The 21,093-nt window shown below is 49.1% G+C and overlaps 1 protein-coding gene and 1 long non-coding RNA gene across 2 annotated transcripts; one reads left to right on the top strand and one right to left on the bottom strand.

The window, feature by feature from the left end:
* The first annotated feature begins 7,756 nt into the window (after positions 1-7,756).
* On the top strand, positions 7,757-11,246 carry FOS (Fos proto-oncogene, AP-1 transcription factor subunit). The gene is made up of 4 exons (XM_084895674.1): positions 7,757-8,055; positions 8,874-9,125; positions 9,549-9,656; positions 9,790-11,246. Exons 1-4 carry the CDS (start codon positions 7,915-7,917, stop codon positions 10,435-10,437), a joined length of 1,149 nt encoding a protein of 382 aa, XP_084751800.1. The 5' UTR covers positions 7,757-7,914; the 3' UTR covers positions 10,438-11,246.
* A 4,596-nt stretch (positions 11,247-15,842) lies between these two features.
* Positions 15,843-20,500, bottom strand: LOC311620257. The gene is made up of 3 exons (XR_014794660.1): positions 20,295-20,500; positions 19,256-19,462; positions 15,843-16,383 (listed from the first exon to the last, which is right to left on the bottom strand). It is a non-coding gene; the product is annotated as an uncharacterized lncRNA (long non-coding RNA).
* Between the last annotated feature and the right edge of the window lie 593 nt (positions 20,501-21,093).

Raw genomic sequence — 21,093 nt, 5'->3', positions numbered from 1 at the left:
TCCTCTTCACAGCCAGCAGAGACTAGGGGAAGCAGATTCTCCACGCACAGGTAGCCCAAGACTTAAATATTCCAAACCACTTGATTAACCTGGAGAAAGGAATAGAACGGTTCTGCCAAATGATTCCAATGAAGAATCCTGTGGACTGATCCTCTCCCTCCCTCCGTGCTAAGCAATCTGACCTGGGCAGCCGCACATAAGGCTGATGCAGCCCCTGCATCGAGGTGTCAGGTGATCCTGTGATGCCCCAGTCCAGTGGTCGGCAAACTCATTAGTCAGCAGAGCCAAATATCAACAGTACAATGGTTGACATTTCTTTTGAGAGCCAAATTTTTATTTTTATTTTATTTATTTATTTATTTTTAAAATATATTTTATTGATTTTTGTACAGAGAGGAAAGGAGAGAGATAGAGAGTTAGAAACATCAATGAGAGAGAGTCATCGATCAGCTGCCTCTTGCACACCCCCTACCGGGGATATGCCCGCAGCCAAGGTACATGCCCTTGACCGGAATCGAACCTGGGGCCCTTCAGTATTGAGCCAAACCGGTCCCGAGAGCCAAATTTTTAAACTTAAACTTCTTCTAATGCCATTTCTTCAAAATAGACTCTCCCAGGCCGTGGTATTTTGTGAAGAGCCACACTCAAGAGGCCTAAGAACCTCATGTGGCTCGTGAGCCGCAGTTTGTGGACCAGTCCTTCTGTCCTGTGTAAGTCAAACAATCAACAAATGCCAACCTGGCCCCACCCATGTGAACAATCATGGCTGGATTGCCCAAGAAGCCAAGCAAGCACGTGCTGGGAGGGGATGGGATAGTCAAAGAAGCTTTCAGGGAAGAGTTAGAAAAGCTGTGTCCATTTCCCTCTTTACTGAGTGCTTGCTGCTGAGCCAGGCACTGTTTTGGGCACTGGGGAAACAGCAATTTCCCTCTCCCGCGTGGAATTTACATCCTGGCATCATTTCAGCATACTTGTAAGTTTTAGTTTTTTTAAATAAATATTTATTTTACAATTTAATATTGAGAATTGCATGGGAGGGTACCATCATCATTTTAGGATTGGGGCCATGGAAGTTTTATTATGGCCCGACTCTCGGCACTTTTAAACTTGGTTGAAAAAAGTTGGTTAGCTTTTTATTTTTATGCCCAAATCTTTTCTAAAAAGTCACTATGGGATCAGGCTGCTTGTGGAAAAGAAAGGATCTGGGATATAACCGCTCGAGATGAAATTTCTTATTGGGCTATTAGCTCCTGATCAGAGTGATTGCAGATTTAAAACTTCAGCACTCAGCCCTGGCTGGGTAACTCTGATACACCAAGGTTGTGGGTTTGATCCTGGTCAGAGCACACACACACAAGAGTCAATCAATGAATGAACGCATAAATAAGTGGAAAAACAAATCAGTGTTGTTGTTGTTGTTGTTGTTATTTTATCTCTCTCCACCTTACTGTCTCTTTAAAAATAAAATTTAAAAATCTATTATTTAAACTACAGCACTGATATCCTCTTGGTGCAGATATGATGGATCTAGATAGAATGGATCTAGAGTTCTAAGGATGGGTGCAGTCCTTGGTTTATAAGCATCTAAATTATTCTGTCTGATTTAAAAAAAGAGAGAAAGGTTCTGTTCAGGATTTTCGTTCCTTTCCCCCGAGGAGGGTACAGGTAAGAAGTCACCCATCAAGTCCCTTTATCTAAAAAGGGAATCCATGCTGCCTTCTCAGCCTGGGCAAGAGCCGAGGAGCTTTCTGTTTAACATCTCTTCATTCCACACATACTTATGGGATGCTTACTCGTGTCCAGAAACGAGGCACCAAGGATAGATGCCTGCTGAATCTTCAGGGAAGATCCCTACCTTTGTGGAGCTTAAGGTTTAGAAGAGGAAGACAATACAGTAGGAAGTCTCTACATTAACAAACAGGGTAACATAGTGATAAGCACTAGACAGAAAATAAGACCAGGTAGTGTGACTGAAAGTGACTGAGGGGCAAGGAGGAGGGATGCAACATTGGACAAGGAGGGACAGCACAGGCTTCTGGGAAAAGGCGCTATTTGAGCAGATATTGATCATGAAGAAGAATCAACATGTCAAGATCTGGGGGAAAGAGGAAACAGTGGGTACAAGGGCTCAGCTACAGAGCCAACTTGGCATATTTGAGGGACAGACAGAAGGCCAGTGTGGGTGAAGTAGAGTGAAAAAGGAGAAAGTGGAGTGGTTCAGGATGAGACTGGAGGTCTAGGCAGGACCCAGGGTCACCCAGACTTGGTAAACTTCATAAGAAAGACATATCCCCCCCCCCCCCCCCAGCATAATTCTGTGTATTGGCCACTAAAAGGTTTGGAGGCATTTATGATTTAGTGTTTGGTTTTATGATTTAATTCAGAACCCCACTAAGTGGAAGAGGAGACTGTCAATGTTCGATCTGTCCCTGTATTAATTGATTATTTCACCATCTCCTTGGGTCCAAATCTGAAGGTGGAATTCTTCATGGAGTCATTTTGGGGATTTTCACAAGTGACCTGCAACTCATTGACACTCCAGGTAAAACGTCAGTGGAGGAAACCAAACCTCAGCTGGGAGTTACAATGGAATTTCGCTTGTAGAACACAATCAAGTGGTAAACCGAGACAAAAAGTGCTCACATCTCAGGATGAAACTATGCTCTGTAGGTCAGAAGGCAGCCTAACTGACTGGTCGGGATTTTCCCTGCTTAGGAAAGGAGGTGTGTGTGTGTGTGTGTGTGTGTGTGTGTGTGTGTCTGTGTGTCTGTGTGTGTGTATGTTGGGTGTTACAATAACTAATGCCTCTTTGAAAGACCTTTCTTGTTGAGTAAGGCAGTGGATAAACTGGTATAAACTATGCTTGAGGTGTCCTAACACTCTGGTGCACGTCATGAGCCAGGCCATCTTCGTCGTCACCCCCATTCCCGCCCCACCCTTGCTGACTGTGGATGGGAGCCTGCAGGTGAGGTTTCTAGTTGGGGTGTGCTGTCCTATAGGTTTGGTGACGTAGAGAGAGTTCCTTTGGGATTCCAGCAGCTAAGTCCACCAGAGCCTTGGAAGTGCAGCTCGGGACACCTGAGTTGCTGACAGCCTGGAGAAAACTTTGGCTGTCAACGGGGAGCTCTGGTTTCTGTAGCCAAGTTCGGCATGGCCAGAAGAGTGAGGGTCCCGTGCTGCTGGTGGAGGTGAAGGTTGCCCCAGTTAGGGTTGAACTGTGTCCTTCTTAGACACCATAGCTGTTCTCCGGTCTCATCAGCTCCAGATGGAGCGTGTCCCAGGGACCACACAGAGCTTTGTTTGAATGCTGGCATCAGCAGCAGGACGGGGATCCCATTGAATCATCATCTCCTGTCACAAAGCCAGGAGTTGTTCCGAATGAAAACAGTTTTTCTCAAAGAGGCTAAATCCCTAGTACTAATTAGTAGCGGTGGTGGTAGTGGGGGCTGTGTGTGTGGTGACGGTGCTGTTCATCCTGCCTCCGCTCTTTTAAAACAGAGGCAGTCTTTTTATTTTCTGTCTGAGCCATAGGGTGAGTAACCTTGACCCCCAAGACCCTTAATTGGGCTCACATGTGTGTGAGTCCTGCAGAAATTGTGGAAGGCTTCTCCCCCTTTGGGGCCAGACATTTAGAATGAAAGGATTAGAGGGTGGTGGTAACAAGGTCATTATCGCTGCAGACAATGTAGCATTTATGTGCGGGGCTAACTCCAAGGGCAAGTTGGATGTTCTGTCACGGATCACTGGGGGTGTTCTTTATACACAAAGGTTGCAACAGCTAAAAATAGCCCTAGCATCTTGTTAATTTCTCTTTTCCAATTTTTGCCTATTCATACTCAAAAATGACAGACTCAGCTTGTTCAGACTTCCCAAAGATTAAAGAACATTATCTATTTGATTTCTAACTACGCATAAAGGACAGTAATATATATTCCACCTGCTTGGATGATGGCGTTCAATAGATACTTAAGGAACACCTGTTTTGGGCCAGGCCCTGTGCTAGGTGCTAAGGGCCTGTCGATACATGAAAAAGACAAGGGCAAGAGCATGGAGATGCTAAACTAAGAAGTGACAACCCCCCAAGTCCCTGAAAGAGTTGCCTTTGCTACATGGGTCTTCCTGGCTTCTGGTCCCGTGCTCTGACCACAACCCTTCACCACTAGACCGCACTTCCCCAAATAAATAACTACTTCTGCATGCCGGGGATGGGTTGTGTGTGGCAGCATTTACGTAGGCGGCACAGACGGCAGCCTTTCACTTAATGTTGCAATAAGGCCAAGCTGAACCATGCGCACTGAATTCCAGAGGTGCTGAACACATGATCAATGTGGGTCAGGTCTCTTAGTTCAGGTGCCAGAGACTGCAAAGTTGGGCAAGTCCCTATCTGATAAGGAACCACTGCTGAGGAGAAAGAAAATTGCTTGCAGCTTGGGCTAGAAATCAGATCTGCGGTTCTACCCTCCTTTCCACTTTTGGATGTCCAAAGAGGAGGAAGGAACTCAGCACCCAGATCACAAACTACGTGAGTGTGGGTTTTGTACGCTCAGCCTTGAACAGAACGTGGAACCGCTGCCCTGCTGGACGGCAGCACTGTGCTCACAGAGGCACATGCGCATCTGTCTCAAAGTCACCCCTGACCTTTGCAGTCTGGCCACGATAACTGCACACGTTGGTTCTGAGTTCTCTTTATTTTAAGGCTACATCATGTGCGCTCCGCATGAAAGATGTGATTTTACAGTCCTGAAATAGATACCAGGAGTAGATTGTGACGTGTGAGAGTATGTCAGAGTGATCACAGGTTCAGATGGTAGAGGAAGCTTGTGATGGAATCACCTGATACGACTGTGTGGCACGGAGCACTGGCTTCCCTAGATGCTCCGGCGTGTCAGTCTTTATCGTGCTGTTTCCGCAGAGGACAGAGGTCCCAGCTCCCATCTCTGTACTGCAGTCACTTCCCGGATACCTGTCTTCACACCCCCTTCTGTGCTCCGCAGCACCCTGTTCTCCACTCTGTCAAACCATGTACCGCTGCCCTGCCATTCTTTACAGGCCTGTTGGCCTTCTCCAGGAGGCTGGGATCTCTCTGAGGGCAGGAATAGGCCCACCTTGTTCATTTCAGTGAGTGCCAGCCCTGGCACCGGGCCCCGCCACAGGTGGCTCTCAATAGTTCTGTGTTCAATAAATAAATGAATGAATATATTCATGGATGGATTCATGATCCAGTCTCCAGAGGATGATTTATTGTCTCTGACTCTCTGGTCATAACGGTGCCAGGAAGGAAAAAGTTAAGCTATCCAGAGGCGACATGTTTATCCAAGGACCCTTTTCCCTTTTTTATTGGCACAGGCAGGATAAGTCACGTATGAGATAAATCCTGGATATAAAATTTTGACCCATCCTTTTGGTGTTGGCCTGAGCGGATTCAAGAGTCTGGAGGGGAAGTAAATGAAATCATTCTAGGCTTTCCCTGAAAAGGCCCCACGAGATCCAGTTATGAGTGGAATGCAAGGCCAGACCCAGGAATCCAAAGCTTGACCTACTTTGTCCAACGCTAATGAGAGAGAGACATGGAGCTGCCTTCATCAACTTTTCGGGAAATTAAGTAATCCAAGATAGTGATCCAGCCTGACTAGATGATTTAGGAGAACTGAAGGCCCGCACAATTACTTTAGGATTCAAAGCAGCTTGCTCCAAGAAGTCTGTCTGTTTTATGTGTTGTTGGTTGTTTTTTCCCCCCTCTTTTCTCTCCCATTTTTGAAGGGAGGAGAAATAAAGCGCCTAAATTCCCACCAACACAAACCAGTGACATAGAATGATGAAATTCTGTTCTCACCTCCGCCGGTGACAGGGAATGCAAAAAATAGCAAGTGGCCCAGTTCCACAGATCCCCGCCTCCCCGCTGCCCTCCCTGATCCCGCCGGGCTCGCATCTCTAAGAACGGAGGTTAGCGCACCGCCGCGCGCGAGCCGCGCTCAGCCCACGGGCCGGGAGGGTGATGTCAGGCGGCGGCGGGAGCGGCGGCGGCGGCGGGGCCGGGCAGGCCGAGGCCCCGGGCGGGGGAGCGAGCCGGGAGGGCGGCCCCGCCAGGACGGCGGCGCACCCGGACGGCCGCGCGGCGTCGCCTGGAGACGGCCCTGGCGGCGCAGTGTTGCTGTAAACAGCAGCTTCCCTGTTACTATCTATAGCAGGATCGCCCGGCTCCGGGTGCGGCGGCGGGAGGCCGGCCGGCCGCCCCACTCCCAGTTCGTCCTGCAGGACCCGCCCCTGCCAGCCCCGCCCGCCACCTCTCAGGTGCCCACCGTGACCTCCTGGCCCCAAGAAGGTGGGGGCGGCTGGGGGGGGGGGAGGGGGCAGACAAAGGGCTTCCCCCCTGGAGGTGGCTGGTCCTGGGAACCAGCCGGGGCAGTGTGACCCCGCTGTCCTTTGCAGCGGCACCGGGAGGCTGGGGGCGTCCCGGGGCGCGAGGCGCTCTGGAGCACCTTGCAGCTCCCGAGCCCCGGAGCCGCACCTGGGGTCCCAGCGCCGGAGCGCTGCTGGGCGGAGAGGTCCTTTCGGCGATCCCAGTCCTTCCCGCTCCAAGCCTCGCTGGAAAATCACCCGCTGCGTGAAAATCACCGAGTTTCCTGGGGGACTGAATCACCCCCACTCTTTCCCCGCCTCCGCCCCCCCTCCGGTTCAGACTGTCGGCCCCCTAATAGCAAACTGACGACCTTGTCTACAAAACACCCCCGATCCCCATCCCACGGCCCAGGCCTCTTCTCAGAACCGGTTAGTGGAACCCTCCAGACATCCTTGCGTGGAGATTCTGCCGAATGTTTAATGTCTCAGGGGTCTGACAGTAACAGGAACATACCCATACAGGACTGAGAAGAAGAAGAAGAAGAAAAGCGCCTTTCCCCTTAAAAACAGCAAAATAATAATACAACTAAAATCCTTAGCATCGAAGACGAAGTCGGCTATCCTTTTATTTCGGATTCCCCTACTTTTTGCTTCCCAACGCAGTAACAGCCCCAGTATTTTGCTGGAGCTTGGGGGCTTGAGACAAGGGGGAGGGAGGGGTGTACCGTTTGCACAGAATTTGCTAGAATTGGGAATGGGGTTAGATAGAGGCGCCTGACTTCCCGGGCGGAGGCTTGCATACCCTCCCTGGGGCGGTATACCTGTTTCTCCTATACCTTTCCCCTAGCTCAGAACTGCTCCTGGGTTACAGTATACCGGTAAGAAGGCGTCCCCGCCCCATCCCCCTGCGGCGGGAACAAGGGTTCCCATAGAACCGGGACGAGAATGTTCTTCGCCCGCCCGTATTGTGCCTTTCCCGCCTCCCCTCCCCTCCCCCGGCTGCAGCTCCCGCCTCCCTCCCCCCGCGCTGCACCCCAGTTTTTGGCTGCAGCCGCGAGCAGTTCCCGTCAGTCCCTCCCTCCTCCCCTTTCACAGGATGTCCATATTAGGACATCTGCGTCAGCAGGTTTCCACGGCCGGTCCCTGCGGCCGCGGGGGGAGCCGTCCCTGCAAGCCCCCCATCCTAGGGGGGGTTCTCAGGGACCCCAACGCCCAGATGGCTAAACAATAATAAAATAAGGAGACGCAACGAGGCCGGGGACCGGAAAGGGAGCTGCGCGAGCGGCGGGGGCACCGGGGAGGCGGCGGGGCCGGTCGGGCTCTGGCGCCACCCCTCCGGCGCGGCGGTGGTTGCGCCGTGACGTCATCGACTCATTCATAAAATCTCATAAATGCTGCGGCTCCTCGTACTCCAACCGCATCTGCAGCGAGCAGCCGAGGAGTGGACACAGAGTCAGCGGCGGCGGCGCAGCAAGAGAGCAAGTGACCGCGCTCCCCACCCAGCTCTGCCCCCAAAAGCTGCTGCCTGCCTCTGCCTCTGCCCCCCCTAGCCCTTCGCTTTGACCCACCGCGACCATGATGTTCTCAGGCTTCAATGCGGACTACGAGGCGTCCTCGTCCCGCTGTAGCAGCGCCTCCCCGGCCGGGGACAGCCTCTCTTACTACCACTCGCCGGCCGACTCCTTCTCCAGCATGGGCTCTCCTGTCAACGCGCAGGTAAGGCTGGCCCCGCGCCACCGCGGGGACGGGGACGGGGACGGGGATTCGGGGTCACCGGGGAGGAGACACCGGACGGGAAGCTGAGTAAGATGAGTAGGGGACTCCTTTATGAATCGGGGGGACTCCTTTTTGGGCCGGGAAAGGGAGGCTGCCCCGGGATGGAGCAGCCCTGTGTGGGGAGCCCCCGACTTGTTGGGAGCGCACACACGCGCTTTTCAAAGTTGGAACTGGCTCTGCTTTCCCGCGGCGGGCTCCTCCTGATCCGCCCCCGGCCCGCGCTCGCTGCCTGGTCTCTGATACCAGCTGGGGCACACTTGTCCCAAGCAAGGACAGGCTAGCCAGAGCCTGACTCCTCCAGGGAGGCGGCCAAAAGCGGCACCCCCATCCCCTTCCCTCCGCTCCCAGCCTGAAGCAGCGGCGGGAAGGAGGGCGCAGCAGGCGGGTGTGTAAGGCAGTTTCATTGATAAAAAGCGAGTTCATTCAGGAGACTCCGGCGCGGCGCCTGCGTCAGCGCAGACGTCAGGGATATTTATAACAAACCCCCTTTCAAGCGAGTGATGCTGACGGGATAACGGGAACGCAGCAGCGGGATGTCGGAGGAAGGCACTGCGCTGCTACCCTGGGATTCTTGGAGGAAAGGGAAAGACCTTTCATCCAGGATGAGGGGAATATAAAAAGACAGGCGCAGTCCCCAGCAGGACCAACCCCCCCACCCCCACCCCCCCAGCTGCATGCGGCACTGGGACACTCACCTCACTTGCGTCCCCAACCTGCTCACTCGCTCACGGCAGCTTCTCCTCTCTGCTTTGTTCTAGGACTTTTGCACGGATCTGGCGTCCTCCAGTGCCAACTTCATCCCGACTGTGACTGCCATCTCCACCAGCCCGGACCTGCAGTGGCTGGTGCAGCCCGCTCTCGTCTCCTCGGTGGCTCCATCCCAGACCAGAGCCCACCACCCCTACGGGGTCCCCGCCCCCTCGGCCGGGGCTTACTCCAGGGCCGGGGTCATGAAGGCTGTGACAGGAGGCAGAGCTCAGAGCATTGGCAGGAGGGGCAAGGTGGAACAGGTGAGTTCTTCCACGCCTTCTCCGTGTTTTGGGGGTACAGGGTGGGGGAGGGGGGGGTCCGCACTGGTGTAGACGGAGAGCACAGTGGGTAAGGTGAAGTCGATGAAGGAACTGACTATACATCCTGAACGGGGAACTCTGGCTCCAAGCCATCTGGAGCCAGGCTCTGATAGACCCTACTAGTTCCTTCCCTAACAGGTCCCTGTCCCTTGCTTTCACACTGGGCTCTTCTTCACGCTCTTGCCCAGCGTCTTATTTGAAATGCAAGTCACAGCCAGCCTGAAAGCGCAGGTTAGAAAGAAGTGGCTTCGCAGACGAGGTGTCAGGAAGGGGGGAAAAGCTGCAGGAGCCAGCTTCACTGGGGCAGGCGAATGGAGCTCCTGGCAGACGCTGTTACTGACCGTGGGTCCTTTTTCCTTCCAGTTGTCCCCAGAAGAAGAAGAGAAAAGGCGCATCCGAAGGGAAAGGAATAAGATGGCTGCAGCCAAATGCCGGAATCGCAGGAGGGAGCTGACGGACACACTCCAAGCGGTAGGTAGACGGCAATGGGCTGCTCCTTTTTCAAAACTTTAAAGGGGAAAGTTGGGAGAACTGGGCTTCGAGGGGGCAGTGTCCTTGAGCAAGACCGTGGTCTCATGCGTTGACTTTATCCCTCTGTGTGCAGGAGACAGACCAACTAGAGGACGAGAAGTCTGCTTTGCAGACCGAGATTGCCAATCTGCTGAAGGAGAAGGAGAAACTAGAGTTCATTCTGGCAGCTCACCGGCCTGCCTGCAAGATCCCCCATGACCTGAGCTTCCCGGAAGAGATGCCTGGGGCTCCCCTGGATCTGAATGGAGGCCTGCCTGAGGCCGCCACCCCTGAGTCCGAGGAGGCCTTCGCCTTGCCCCTCCTCAATGACCCTGAGCCCAAGCCTGCAGTGGAGCCCGTCAAAAACATGCAAAACATGAGCAGCGTGGAGCTGAAGGCTGAGCCTTTTGATGACTTCCTGTTCCCGGCATCGTCCAGGCCCAGCGGCTCGGAGACCTCCCGCTCTGTGCCAGACATGGACCTGTCTGGCTCCTTCTATGCAGCAGACTGGGAGCCCCTGCACGGTGGCTCCCTGGGGATGGGGCCCTTGGCCGCAGAGCTGGAGCCCCTGTGCACCCCGGTGGTCACCTGCACTCCCAGCTGCACTACCTACACGTCTTCCTTTGTCTTCAACTACCCCGAGGCTGACTCCTTCCCCAGCTGTGCAGCTGCCCACCGCAAGGGCAGCAGCAGCGAGCCCTCCTCTGATTCGCTCAGCTCGCCCACGCTGCTGGCCTTGTGAGCAGGCGAGGAAGGGGAGGCAGTGGGCACACGCCAGTGCCACTGTCCCGAGCTGGTGCGTTGCAGAGAGGAGAAACACATCTTCCCTCGAGGGTTCCCGTAGACCTAGGGAGGACCTTTTCTGTGCGTGACACACACCGGGCTGTGGGCCTCAAAGGACTTGAAAGCATCCGAGGGTGGACTCAAAGTCTTCACCTCTTTCGGAGATGTAGCAAAAACGCATGGAGTGTGTATTGTTCCCAGTGACACATCTGAGAGCTGGTAGTTAGTAGCATGTGGAGCCAGGCCTGGGTCTGCGCCTCTTTTTTCTCTTTAGTCTTCTCATAGCATTAACTAATCTATTGGGTTCGTTATTGGAATTAACCTGGTGCTGGATATTCTCAAATTGTATCTAGTGCAGCTGATTTTAACAATAACTACTGTGTTCCTGGCAATAGTGTGTTCTGAGTAGCAATGACCAATATTAAACTAAGAAAAAGATATGACTTTATTTTCTGGTAGTTAGAAGTAACTAGCTTATATCCATGTACTGTAGTTTTTCTTCAACATCAATGTTCATTGTAATGTTACTGATCATGCATTGTTGAGGTGGAATGATTGTTCTGACATTAACAGTTTTCCATGAAAACGTTTTATTGTGTTTTTAATTTATTTATTAAGATGGATTCTCAGATATTTATATTTTTATTTTATTTTTTTCTACCTTGAAGTCTTTTGACATGTGGAAAGTGAAATTTGAATGAAAAATTTAAGCATTGTTTGCTTATTGTTCAAAGACATTGTCAATAAAAGCATTTAAGTTGAATGCGACCAACCTCGTGCTCTTATCATTTTGGGAGTTTGGTGAGATTCTGAAAGGTATCGGAGACCAGTTTGTCAAGAAAGGTAGCTTCTGGAAGGGGACACACCCCTTTGTTTGATCTCTTATCAAAGAGGAGAAGGAAACTGCAGAGCTGCTGCTGGAATATGTTATAAATACGAGGAGTCTTCACAGTGCACTACTACGATTCTCTACCTGTAATTCTGAGGGTGGGAACCTGCTCTGAGATAGCTTTTGTGAGTACATGTCTTCCTCCTTTTTCTGTTTTGAAAGTCAAAGGGATGAATATTTAAATCTAGTTATGCCAATATTAAATGTAAATGTCTTGATCTTAAAGGAACCCTTTTCACAAATAAAATTCAGCTGTGCACAAACTATGTTGACTTTTTAACACAACAACATCATGTGAAGGGTTACCTCCACTTTTAAGGTGAGCAAATTGAAGAATGGTTAGAATGTATGACTTTCTCAATGTCTCACTATTGGGATTGGAATCTTCCTCACTCATTATCCTATCGACCAGGCTGAACTACTTCTTAATTTTTAAAATGTTTTTTTTTTTTTTATTAATTTCAGAGAGAGGAAGGGAGAGGGAGAAAAGGATAGAAACATCAATGATGAGAATCACCTGCCTCCTGCATGCCCCCTACTGGATATTGAGCCTGCAATTGGGGCATGAGCCCTGACTGGGAATAAAACTGTGGCCTCCTGGTTCATGGGTCTATGCTCAACCACTGAGACACACAGGTCGGACTGAACTCTCTCTTAATACTTGGTTAAAAAAAAAAAAGTTTTCATTTGGTTAGAACCTCCCCCCCTTCCCCTCCCCCCGACCTTTTCTATCCTTAACTCTAACATACTTTTATTAGTTGGATTATTTTTCTTCTCAGAAAGAAAGGAGGTAGTAACAAATACATTGTACTTTAAAAATTTCTTTAACATCATACGCCTGCCATTTGGTTTGCACTGGGGGGAGAAAAGTTGGCTCTGAGAATTTGAAAGCGACCTCAAACTGTACAAATAATGGTTGATCATTTGGTAAATAAAAAATTACATAACAGCTTAATGAGAAGTCAGCATGACTCTGAACAAGCTTTACCCTAGTCGTTTATCATCTTAAAGAAGAACATGACCTTTGTCTGGGACACCCCTGGTAATGGGGCCCTGACACGCACAGGCACACATCACAGAGAAGGCAGGTGGTGCCCTCCCTCCCCTGGGCTCCGGTGTCCTGGCGGCACCAGCTTGGAAGCCAGAGGCCGTGTTTGCACACATGCTGGGTGCAGCGCAGCTTCGGTGCCAGCCTTCTAATGCTTTGGTGATAATGAAAATCACCGGGTGGATACGGGTGTCACCCTCCATCAAACTGAAAGTTTTAATTTATAATGACAGTTCCATTGAGGCTGTCATCTCCCTGCTTTTTACATTATAATTGGCATTTTAAAGCAACTTACTTTAGGCTCTTAAGAGCACTGATATATCTATCACACACCACTTGCATAATATGATTTCCTGTCTGGTAGTAATAAAGACTACCTGTTTGCTGTTCAGAGGGTAGATTTTCTGTAGCCTTTAAATATAAATACTAATCTAAATACAGGATTGCTATATTATAACTAACACCCAGTTCTGGAATAACAAGGTGATATACCCTGTAAGGACACCAGCTGGCTCCCTCACATGTACAATAATAACAACCCATGGAAGATTTCCCAGGTGGATAAAGGAGGCTGGACCTCTAGCGCTGCACACTGAACTGCTCCCGGGGACCTGACTAATGGCTTCTGGAAGCCTCTTGCTGACTATAAAGCGAGACCATTGCTTTCCATTTGACAGCCTTGACCTAGGCCTGGACACAGACCCTTCCTTTGGTTACTATAGCCCAGCTGAGGCCAGGTTGCTGCATCAACAAGACTGCATTAAAAGTTCAGGGAGGCCAAAACTGGTTTGGCTCAGTGGATAGAGCATCGGTCTGCAGACTGAAAGGCCCCAGGTTCGATTCTGGTCAAGGGCATGTACCTTGGTTGCGGGCATATCCCCGGTAGGAGGTGTGCAGGAGGCAGCTGGTCGATGTTTCTCTCTCATCAACGTTTCTAGCTCTCTATCGCTCTTCCTTTCTTTCTGTAGAAAATCAATAAAATATATTAAAAAAAAAAAAAAGTCCAGGGAGATCACCTGCACACAGTGTCTGTTACAGGCTTCTCAGAGGCCTATTACAGGATCCCCCATCGGGTTGACATTCCACCAAGCTCCCTGCCAACCCTCCTCATGGGATCAAAAGAAAGGAATCCCCTCTTTCCAGCCAAAGGGCTCCTTCCAAATCTTCCTTTCCCGAGACACAATTCAATCACTTCCATGGGTGATAAGACATTGGGATGTCAACTTCCTTTTGGGAAAGACTCTGCTCTCTACCCACAAGATATGGCCTTACACCAATCTAAGAAATACAACTATCCCAGGGACCATCATTCAACGCTGATACAAAATAGATAAGTACATTAGCAGGGACGGGAATAAGGATTGGAAGGGGTCATTTCCTTATAGGGAGAAGGTCTAGTTTAGCTCACCAATGCATCCCCAGACTTGGTCCAGTGCCTGGCACAAAATACAGGATTAATGACTATCTGCCAGGTGGAGGAATGTATAAATTCTGCACTATTTCTACAAACAAATATATTCCTCAGATCGTCTCTAAATTCTCCTATTCCAGGCCCTATAATGATATTAAGCTATGGGGATTTCACATCTTTTATGTCTGGCTTCAGACACATATTCCACTTCTATCTTGACTCCTGAAATTCCTTAACTGCCTCCCCTGGGTTATTTCTGCCAGTTCACCTCAAGGGGAATGCACAGCCATTGTGCTTCCAGCTCCAAATTAATTTTAGATGGAAAAAGGAAAGAAAAAACAAAACATTTATCTCTATATAGTAGCAGATGGCAGTGTTTACATCGTTTTGCATATCTCTGCATCTTATGTAATTATCAAAATTAAAGGGTAGCATTTAACAATTTGTTTTAATAACAGCAATTTTGTATCAACAGCAACTTTCCATGTGTGAGTGAAAGTAAACCAACTAGGCTATCTTTAATTAGTAGATAAAGAAGAGACAGAGGCTAAGGAAAAGTTTTCAGATGATTACTCTAAGGAAACGACCTGAAGTTTCAATGTATTTCAAACCAAAATAAATCTAAAGCAAAGCAAAACAAAAAATCAATCATTAACTGTTTGAGACTTCCCCCAAACACAGAATAATCAAATTCCTAAAAAAAAAAAAAAAAAAAAAAAAAAAAAAAACCACACAAAAAAACAAAAAACCCACAAAGGAGATATAAACATCACTTGAATGCTAAATATCAGAGCACTTTAAGCTGTGCAGTTTTGCCATAAACATTAAAGAGACAATTCTTTGTTTTTTAAAGATATTTTTATTGATTTCAGAGAGAAAGGGAGAGGAAGAGAGATATAAAAACAACAACGATGAGAGAAAATCATTGTCAGCTGCCTCTTGCATACCCCACACGGGATCAAGTCTAAAGTCCATAACCACGGGCATGTGCCCTGACCAGGATTCAAACTATGACCTCCTGGTTCACAGGTTGATGCTCAACTACTGAGCCACACCAGCTGGGCAAGAAGCAAATTCTTGACTCCTCTCTAACTCCATCTCCTATCCTTCTCCCCTATAAGCACTCTGCTCACGGCCTTCCTTCCATCCCTGACAATACTTGTTCCTGTTGCAGGGCCTTTGCACTTTCTGTCCCTCTGCCTGAGCCTCTTTTTCCTGGGGTTAGCTCCTTTCTATCATCCAGGACTCAGCTCAAAGGACATCCCTTCCAAGAGGGCTATCTACGTCACTCTACCTAGAGTAACTTCCCAAGTCACTCTATCCAGAGTAACTGGAGTACACACATAGTCTCCGTGACACTCTATCCCACTATCCTGCTTTGTTTTTTCACAGCCCATATCAGATCTATAACACTTCATTTTATGTTTTCTTTTCCTTTCGAAACAAATTTTAAACGAAGAATGGATTTGTATTTAAATATAGGTATGTTCATCTTCAAGAAACAAACAAGTTTTTCACTCTTACTGATATAAAATTTTCAGACCACACTCATTTGGGTTCACTAACTTTTAGCAACTGGTGTGTGAGATTATAAAACTTACAATGCAGTGTGCAAGACAATAGAATGATAAGGGTTAGCTGCTATCAGTATCAGTATCAATATCATCACTACCATAATCATCATTTACCAAGAATATGCCCTGACCTGAAGAAAAGCAGGTGGGAATAAGGTGCATTGACTCCTGATGAGTGAGTTCAAAGTCCCTCAGGGGTGCTGGCCGGATAGAGTCCCACTTCCTTTGCACAAAGGAGAAAGCCCCAGAAGCTTAGTTGCAATGGTTCCCCACCCCCACTCATGGACTAAACTAAGCTGCCCCTCCTTTGCCCGGGAAGCATTGTTCAGCTGCCTAAGAGTACAAAAGGGCAGAAAGGGCCCTGGCCATTGTTCCAAGAAGGCTGCCTGGCCCAGTGGCCATCAGCTCTTCTGAATTTATAAACCTTTTTTTTTTTTTTTTTAAACTTTCAGCTCACGCCAACATGATGCATTGATTTGGATAAGAATGCAGAGGGGCTTGATTATTGGTTATATTGGAAGCAGACCCCTAGGAAGGGAGCCTGTTTAAGGATGGAGCAAAAGTATCTACAGGTAGATGGTACAGGCCTCAATTGCTGCCATATTTACATTGGGGAGCAAGCAATTTGTGGTCGGATCTACAGAAGCAATGATTACTCTTCAGTCCTTTTAGTCAATCATGAAACTGTCATCACAGCTAATTCTACCTACCTTTTGGGGCTGTTGTGAGCATTAAAGAAGCTACTGGTACAGAGTGCTACATTACAGTGCCTGGGCATACAAAGGCATTATAAACGTGTTAGCTCGTATGTATTATCTTTATAATTTAGGGGGGGGTGTGGGTTTCAGGGGAGAAAATATTTACCCGCTGGAACAAGCATGGGCTTCATTTCATTCAGTGAAAGTTTCTGGATGTCTACTTTATATCAGGTGCCAACTTCAGATGAGAGGAAGACACTGCCCTGTCCTCAAAGAGTTCATGGTCTATGAGGGAGAAAGTCACATAAACATATCCATTATAATTCACTGTGACAATAAAAATTAACACGAGGTGCAGGTTTCACAGAAGGAGGGAGTGGATGCACTCTATTTTAGGGAGCCTCTGAGAAGGGACCTATGCGCTGGCCTTCAAAGGTGAATGGAGTTTGCTAGAATGAGCAGTGAGAGGTGAAGGGATTCCAGAAAGCAGAGGGAAAGCACTCTAAAGACACAGATGCATGCACTTGGTTCTGCTGGACTATAAACTGTGGGGGTTGGGGAGCAGAAGGTGGGAGATGTCAATTAAAGAGTACCCAGTAAGTACATCTGACTTCATTTGCATCAATGTTGCAGCATCCAAGTGGAAGGGGCTGGAGATAGGTAAAGAAGAGTTAGCTGTGGCCAGGTCTGAAAAGCCTGGTATTTACTTGGTACAGTTGTGTGTAGGCTGAACCGAGGCAGTGGTGGTGGGAATGCAGAGGGAACAAGCGGTAATTAGGGGGTAGCACTGTCTGGACTCGGTGATTGAGTAGATGTGGGAGGTGAGGGTGAGGGAGGAATTTAAGCTCACTCCCAGGTTTACCATGCTTGACACACACGGAGGCTTGTGGTTTCACCAATGACTTTGCGACTATAGGGAGAAGAGCAGGTTTGGGAGATAAGATGGTAAGTTCTGGGTTGGACATGTGGAGTTAGCGATACCTATGGAATTTCTCAGGGGTGCGGGGGAGGGGATGTAGGCCGTTGGAATTACACAACAGAAGTTCTATGATGTGAATTTATAGAGTTTGTCTGGAGGTATGTGATTGGAATAGAACCTGGAGCCCTAGACTATGATATTGATAATGGCTAACATTTTACGTGTGTGCTTGCTCTGAGCCAGACTGCGCTATGCACTTCACAGGGGATGCTAAATCAGGGGACCATAGTCTCTGCTAACCATTTCGTTTCTGGCAACTGGCACATAATTCGTGTGCAATACTTTTTGTTGAATAGATGCTCTCATTTAGTCCTCACAACAATCCTGTGAGGCAGATATTATTAAGATCCTAATTTTTTAGATAGGAAAACGATCTAGGAAAGGTTAAATAAATTAACCAACGTCACACAATTGATAAATAGAAGATTTGAGGTTTGAAATCAGCTCTTTGAGACTCTAAAGTCCAACGTGCTTAACTGCTCTGCTAGAATGTTCAATTTGCCCCCAAATATGTTCTTATGTGACGTAGGATAAGACTCTAAGCTAGGGGTGTCGAACTCAATCAGAGAAGGGGCCAAAATCTAAAATCCAGCCTAAATCGCGGGCCGAATGGTTTACTGAACAGTCATAAACTGACAATGTCATAAACTGACAGCGGAGTGCAGTGATGACAGCGCGGTGCGGGCCACATTGCAAGGCCTGGCGGGCTGGATTTGGCCCGCGGGCCTTGTGTTTGACACATGTGCTCTAAGCCTTCTGCCGAAACTGGTTTGGCTCAATGGATAAAGCGTCGGCCTGCGGACTGAAAGGTCCCGGGTTCAATTCCGGTCAAGGGCATGTACCTTGGTTGTGGGCATATCCCCAGTAGGGGGTGTGCAAGAGGCAGCTGATCGATGACTCTCTCTCATCGATGTTTCTATCTCCCTCCTCTCTGTACAAAATCAATAAAATATATTTAAAAAAAAAAAAGACTCTAAGCCTTCTGAGACTGTTTCTTCAGTCTACCAAGTCAGGAGTGGGGCCCAGCTGGTGTGACTCAGTGGTTAAGCATGGATCTATGAACCAGGAAGTCACAGTTTGATTCCTGGTCAGGGCACATGCCCAGGTTGCAGGCTCGATCCCCACAGTGTAGGGTGTACAGAGGGCAGCCAATCAATGATTCTCATCATTGATGTTTCTATGTCTCTCCCCCTCTCCCTTCCTCTTTGAAATCAATAAAAAAATATATATATTTTTAAAAATCAGGAGTGTGTTGCAAAAATCTCAAAACTCCCTTTCCAGCTTTAAAACTCTGACAATATCTGATGACTTAGGAGGAAAGACACTGAAGGGCCCACAGCCTATCACTCAGGGTGGCAGGCCTGAGCAGTGTATGGGGTGCCGCAGTGGTATGCCAAGTGCCAGGAGGCGGGAGCCATCTGTCCCAGGTGCAGGCAAAGAGGATGGATTCATGTTGTATTTCTGTTTAACAAATCACCACACACTGAGCAGCTTCATTGTCTCACAGTCCCTGTGGGTCGATCCTCTGTTCAAGGTCTCACAAGGCTGCTATCAAGGTGCTAGACAAACTGCCTTCTCAGCGAGATGCTTGAACGGGACAGAGTCTGCTTCTGAGCTCATTCTGGTTGTTGACAGACTTTATTTCCTTGTATAACGAAGGGCCTGACTCTTTTTTATTTCTTAAAAATTTTTTTTGTGTGTGTTCTCACTCAAGGATTTTTTTTATTGTTTTTTTTTAGAGAGAATGGGAGAAATTCCTGGGAGGAATGCAGAGGGGAGGAGAGAGGAAGATTGAGAGATATTGAATGACTCCCCCTCGTGTCCCAACCAGGACAAGGGATGGAATCTGCAACCCAGGTCCGTGCTCCTGCCTGGAAATCGAACCCAAGGCTCTGAGGTGCTCAGGCTGATTGATGATTCAACCACTGAGCCACACAAAGGCATGGACACCAGGAGGCAGGAATTATTGGAAGTCACCCTAGGGTTGGTCATCCACAAGGGATCACAACACCTGCCGAGAGTTTAAACGTAGTAGTAAAACACCATAAACTGGCAATTCTAGATGTTGTCAATGACAAAATCCTTCTGAAAAAATCTTGTTTTCCGTTCTAAACAGTTGCTGGGACTACTGGTGAACTTTCATGATGTATAAGTAAGCTTCATTTAAAAATTACTTACCATTTAAAGCAATGTATTCTATATGCAACTAAACTCCCAGTTACACAAACAGCTGGCTCCCAGCACACGGACTTCGCTATATGCCTTCACTTTAAAAGTCTGTAATGGTGCGGAATTCCTGTGGTCACTTTGAGCGCAGGATCTGACGCTGGTAGCACACAACACTGTGCTTAAACAGCAGACCTGAAGGGAAGACAGCACAGTGACCTGAAAGACAAAGAAACGGAAGTTGAGGTACTTTAGTTCTGTTAGTCTATATACCATTTGGAGTTTTTGTGTTTCAAATTTAAAACCGTGAAGCAGTGCAAACTGAGCCAAGCAATGTTTTATTTGGTAAGAGCTCATTTCAGTTAATGCATGAAACATTTTATTAATTGTAATACTAACTTCAGAATGGGAAGTTCTTTTAAAATTGTTCATTGCGAGACTAAAAAATGTGCTAGACAGCCGAAACCGGTTTGGCTCAGTGGATAGAGCATCGGCCTGCGGACTGAAAGGTCCCAGGTTCGATTCCGGTCAAGGGCATGTACACTGGTTGCGGGCACATCCACAGTAGCAGGTGTGCAAGAGGCAGCTGGTCAATGTTTTTCTCTCATTGACATTTCTACAATAGCTCTCTATCTGTCTCCCTTCCTCTCTGTAAAAAAATCAATAAAATATATATTTTTAAAAAATGTGCTAGACAGTTACACACGCATCTACATTAATGCATCAATATAACGCTAGCAGGTAAGTCCTGCTATTCTCCTTATTGTCTAGATAAACAAGTTTGGGGGCACAGGATTGACATCTGCTCAAGATCATCCAACTAGAGTGGCGGAGCTAGAGCTGAAGTCCGGGTACTGTGGCTCCAAAGCCGGACTTCATAGCCACTAGTCAGGAAAACAAAAACAAAAAACAAAACCAAGGCAAAACCAATATCCCCAACAACCTTGGAGGCCAACGGAAACTCTTCAAAAACAAAACAAAACAAAAACAAGAACACAAAACAACAACCAGGCAGGCTTTCCATCCAGGAGCGCTCCTTTCTATCCCTGACCTGTCCCAGCCGGATCCCGGGCTGAGGGCGCGCTGACACGCCGGGACCTCCCAGAAGGGGTGCTTCCCCGGCGCCCCCTTCCCCGCCCTCTCAGCACCCTAGTCTGCCGGCCCGGGTGACTCCTGGCCCTTTGCTCCAGAGGCCGGGTCGCCCGGTCAGGTCGCGTCAGGAGCTCCCTGATCCTCTGTTGACTGTTTGGTTTCCATGGTGACACGTCGGCGCCCTCAGCGCGCCTCGCGTCACCGGCCCCCGCCCGGCGCCGTGACGTCTGCCCGCCGCTTCCGCTCTGCCCTTATTTGGCGCCGCCGCCGCGCCGCCCCCCGGGTGCGGGCTGGGAACCCGCGCCGCCCGCCCCGCCCGCCCCGCCCCGCCCCCGGCCGGACACGCCCCCGGGAGCGCGGAGGTGGGCTCGGTGCCACGTGCCCCCTCTTCCTGCCGGGGACCCCGGGGTCGCGGGGGGGCCCGGGAGAGGGCGCGGGTGCGGGCGCGGGTGGCGCGCGGGGGCCTCTGACCGTCCTTGACCTGCGGGGCCGCGCGCGGTCAGGAGCTGGGACTGTCTCGAACGATCCGGTGGGTGCGCCGGGATCACGATTTTCTCGCTCGGTCGCCCAGAAATCGTGGAAGCAGCCGCCCCTCGCCGAAACCCTGTTTTGCATTTTGTGGGCTTGAACTTCAGACTCTCACCCAGGGGCGCAGCGGAGAGCTTTGAAGACCGGGGTTTGGGGATCACTGTTGCCCCTGGAGGGATAAGTGACCTTGGAAAGGTCGTTTCCCTCTCCCCGGCTGGGTCAAGTGGACC

This window comes from Pipistrellus hanaki (assembly GCF_964339955.1).
Source record: "Pipistrellus hanaki genome assembly, chromosome: 1".
Taxonomy (NCBI): Eukaryota; Metazoa; Chordata; class Mammalia; order Chiroptera; family Vespertilionidae; genus Pipistrellus; species Pipistrellus hanaki.
This window is presented reverse-complemented; position numbering and strand designations above follow the sequence as displayed.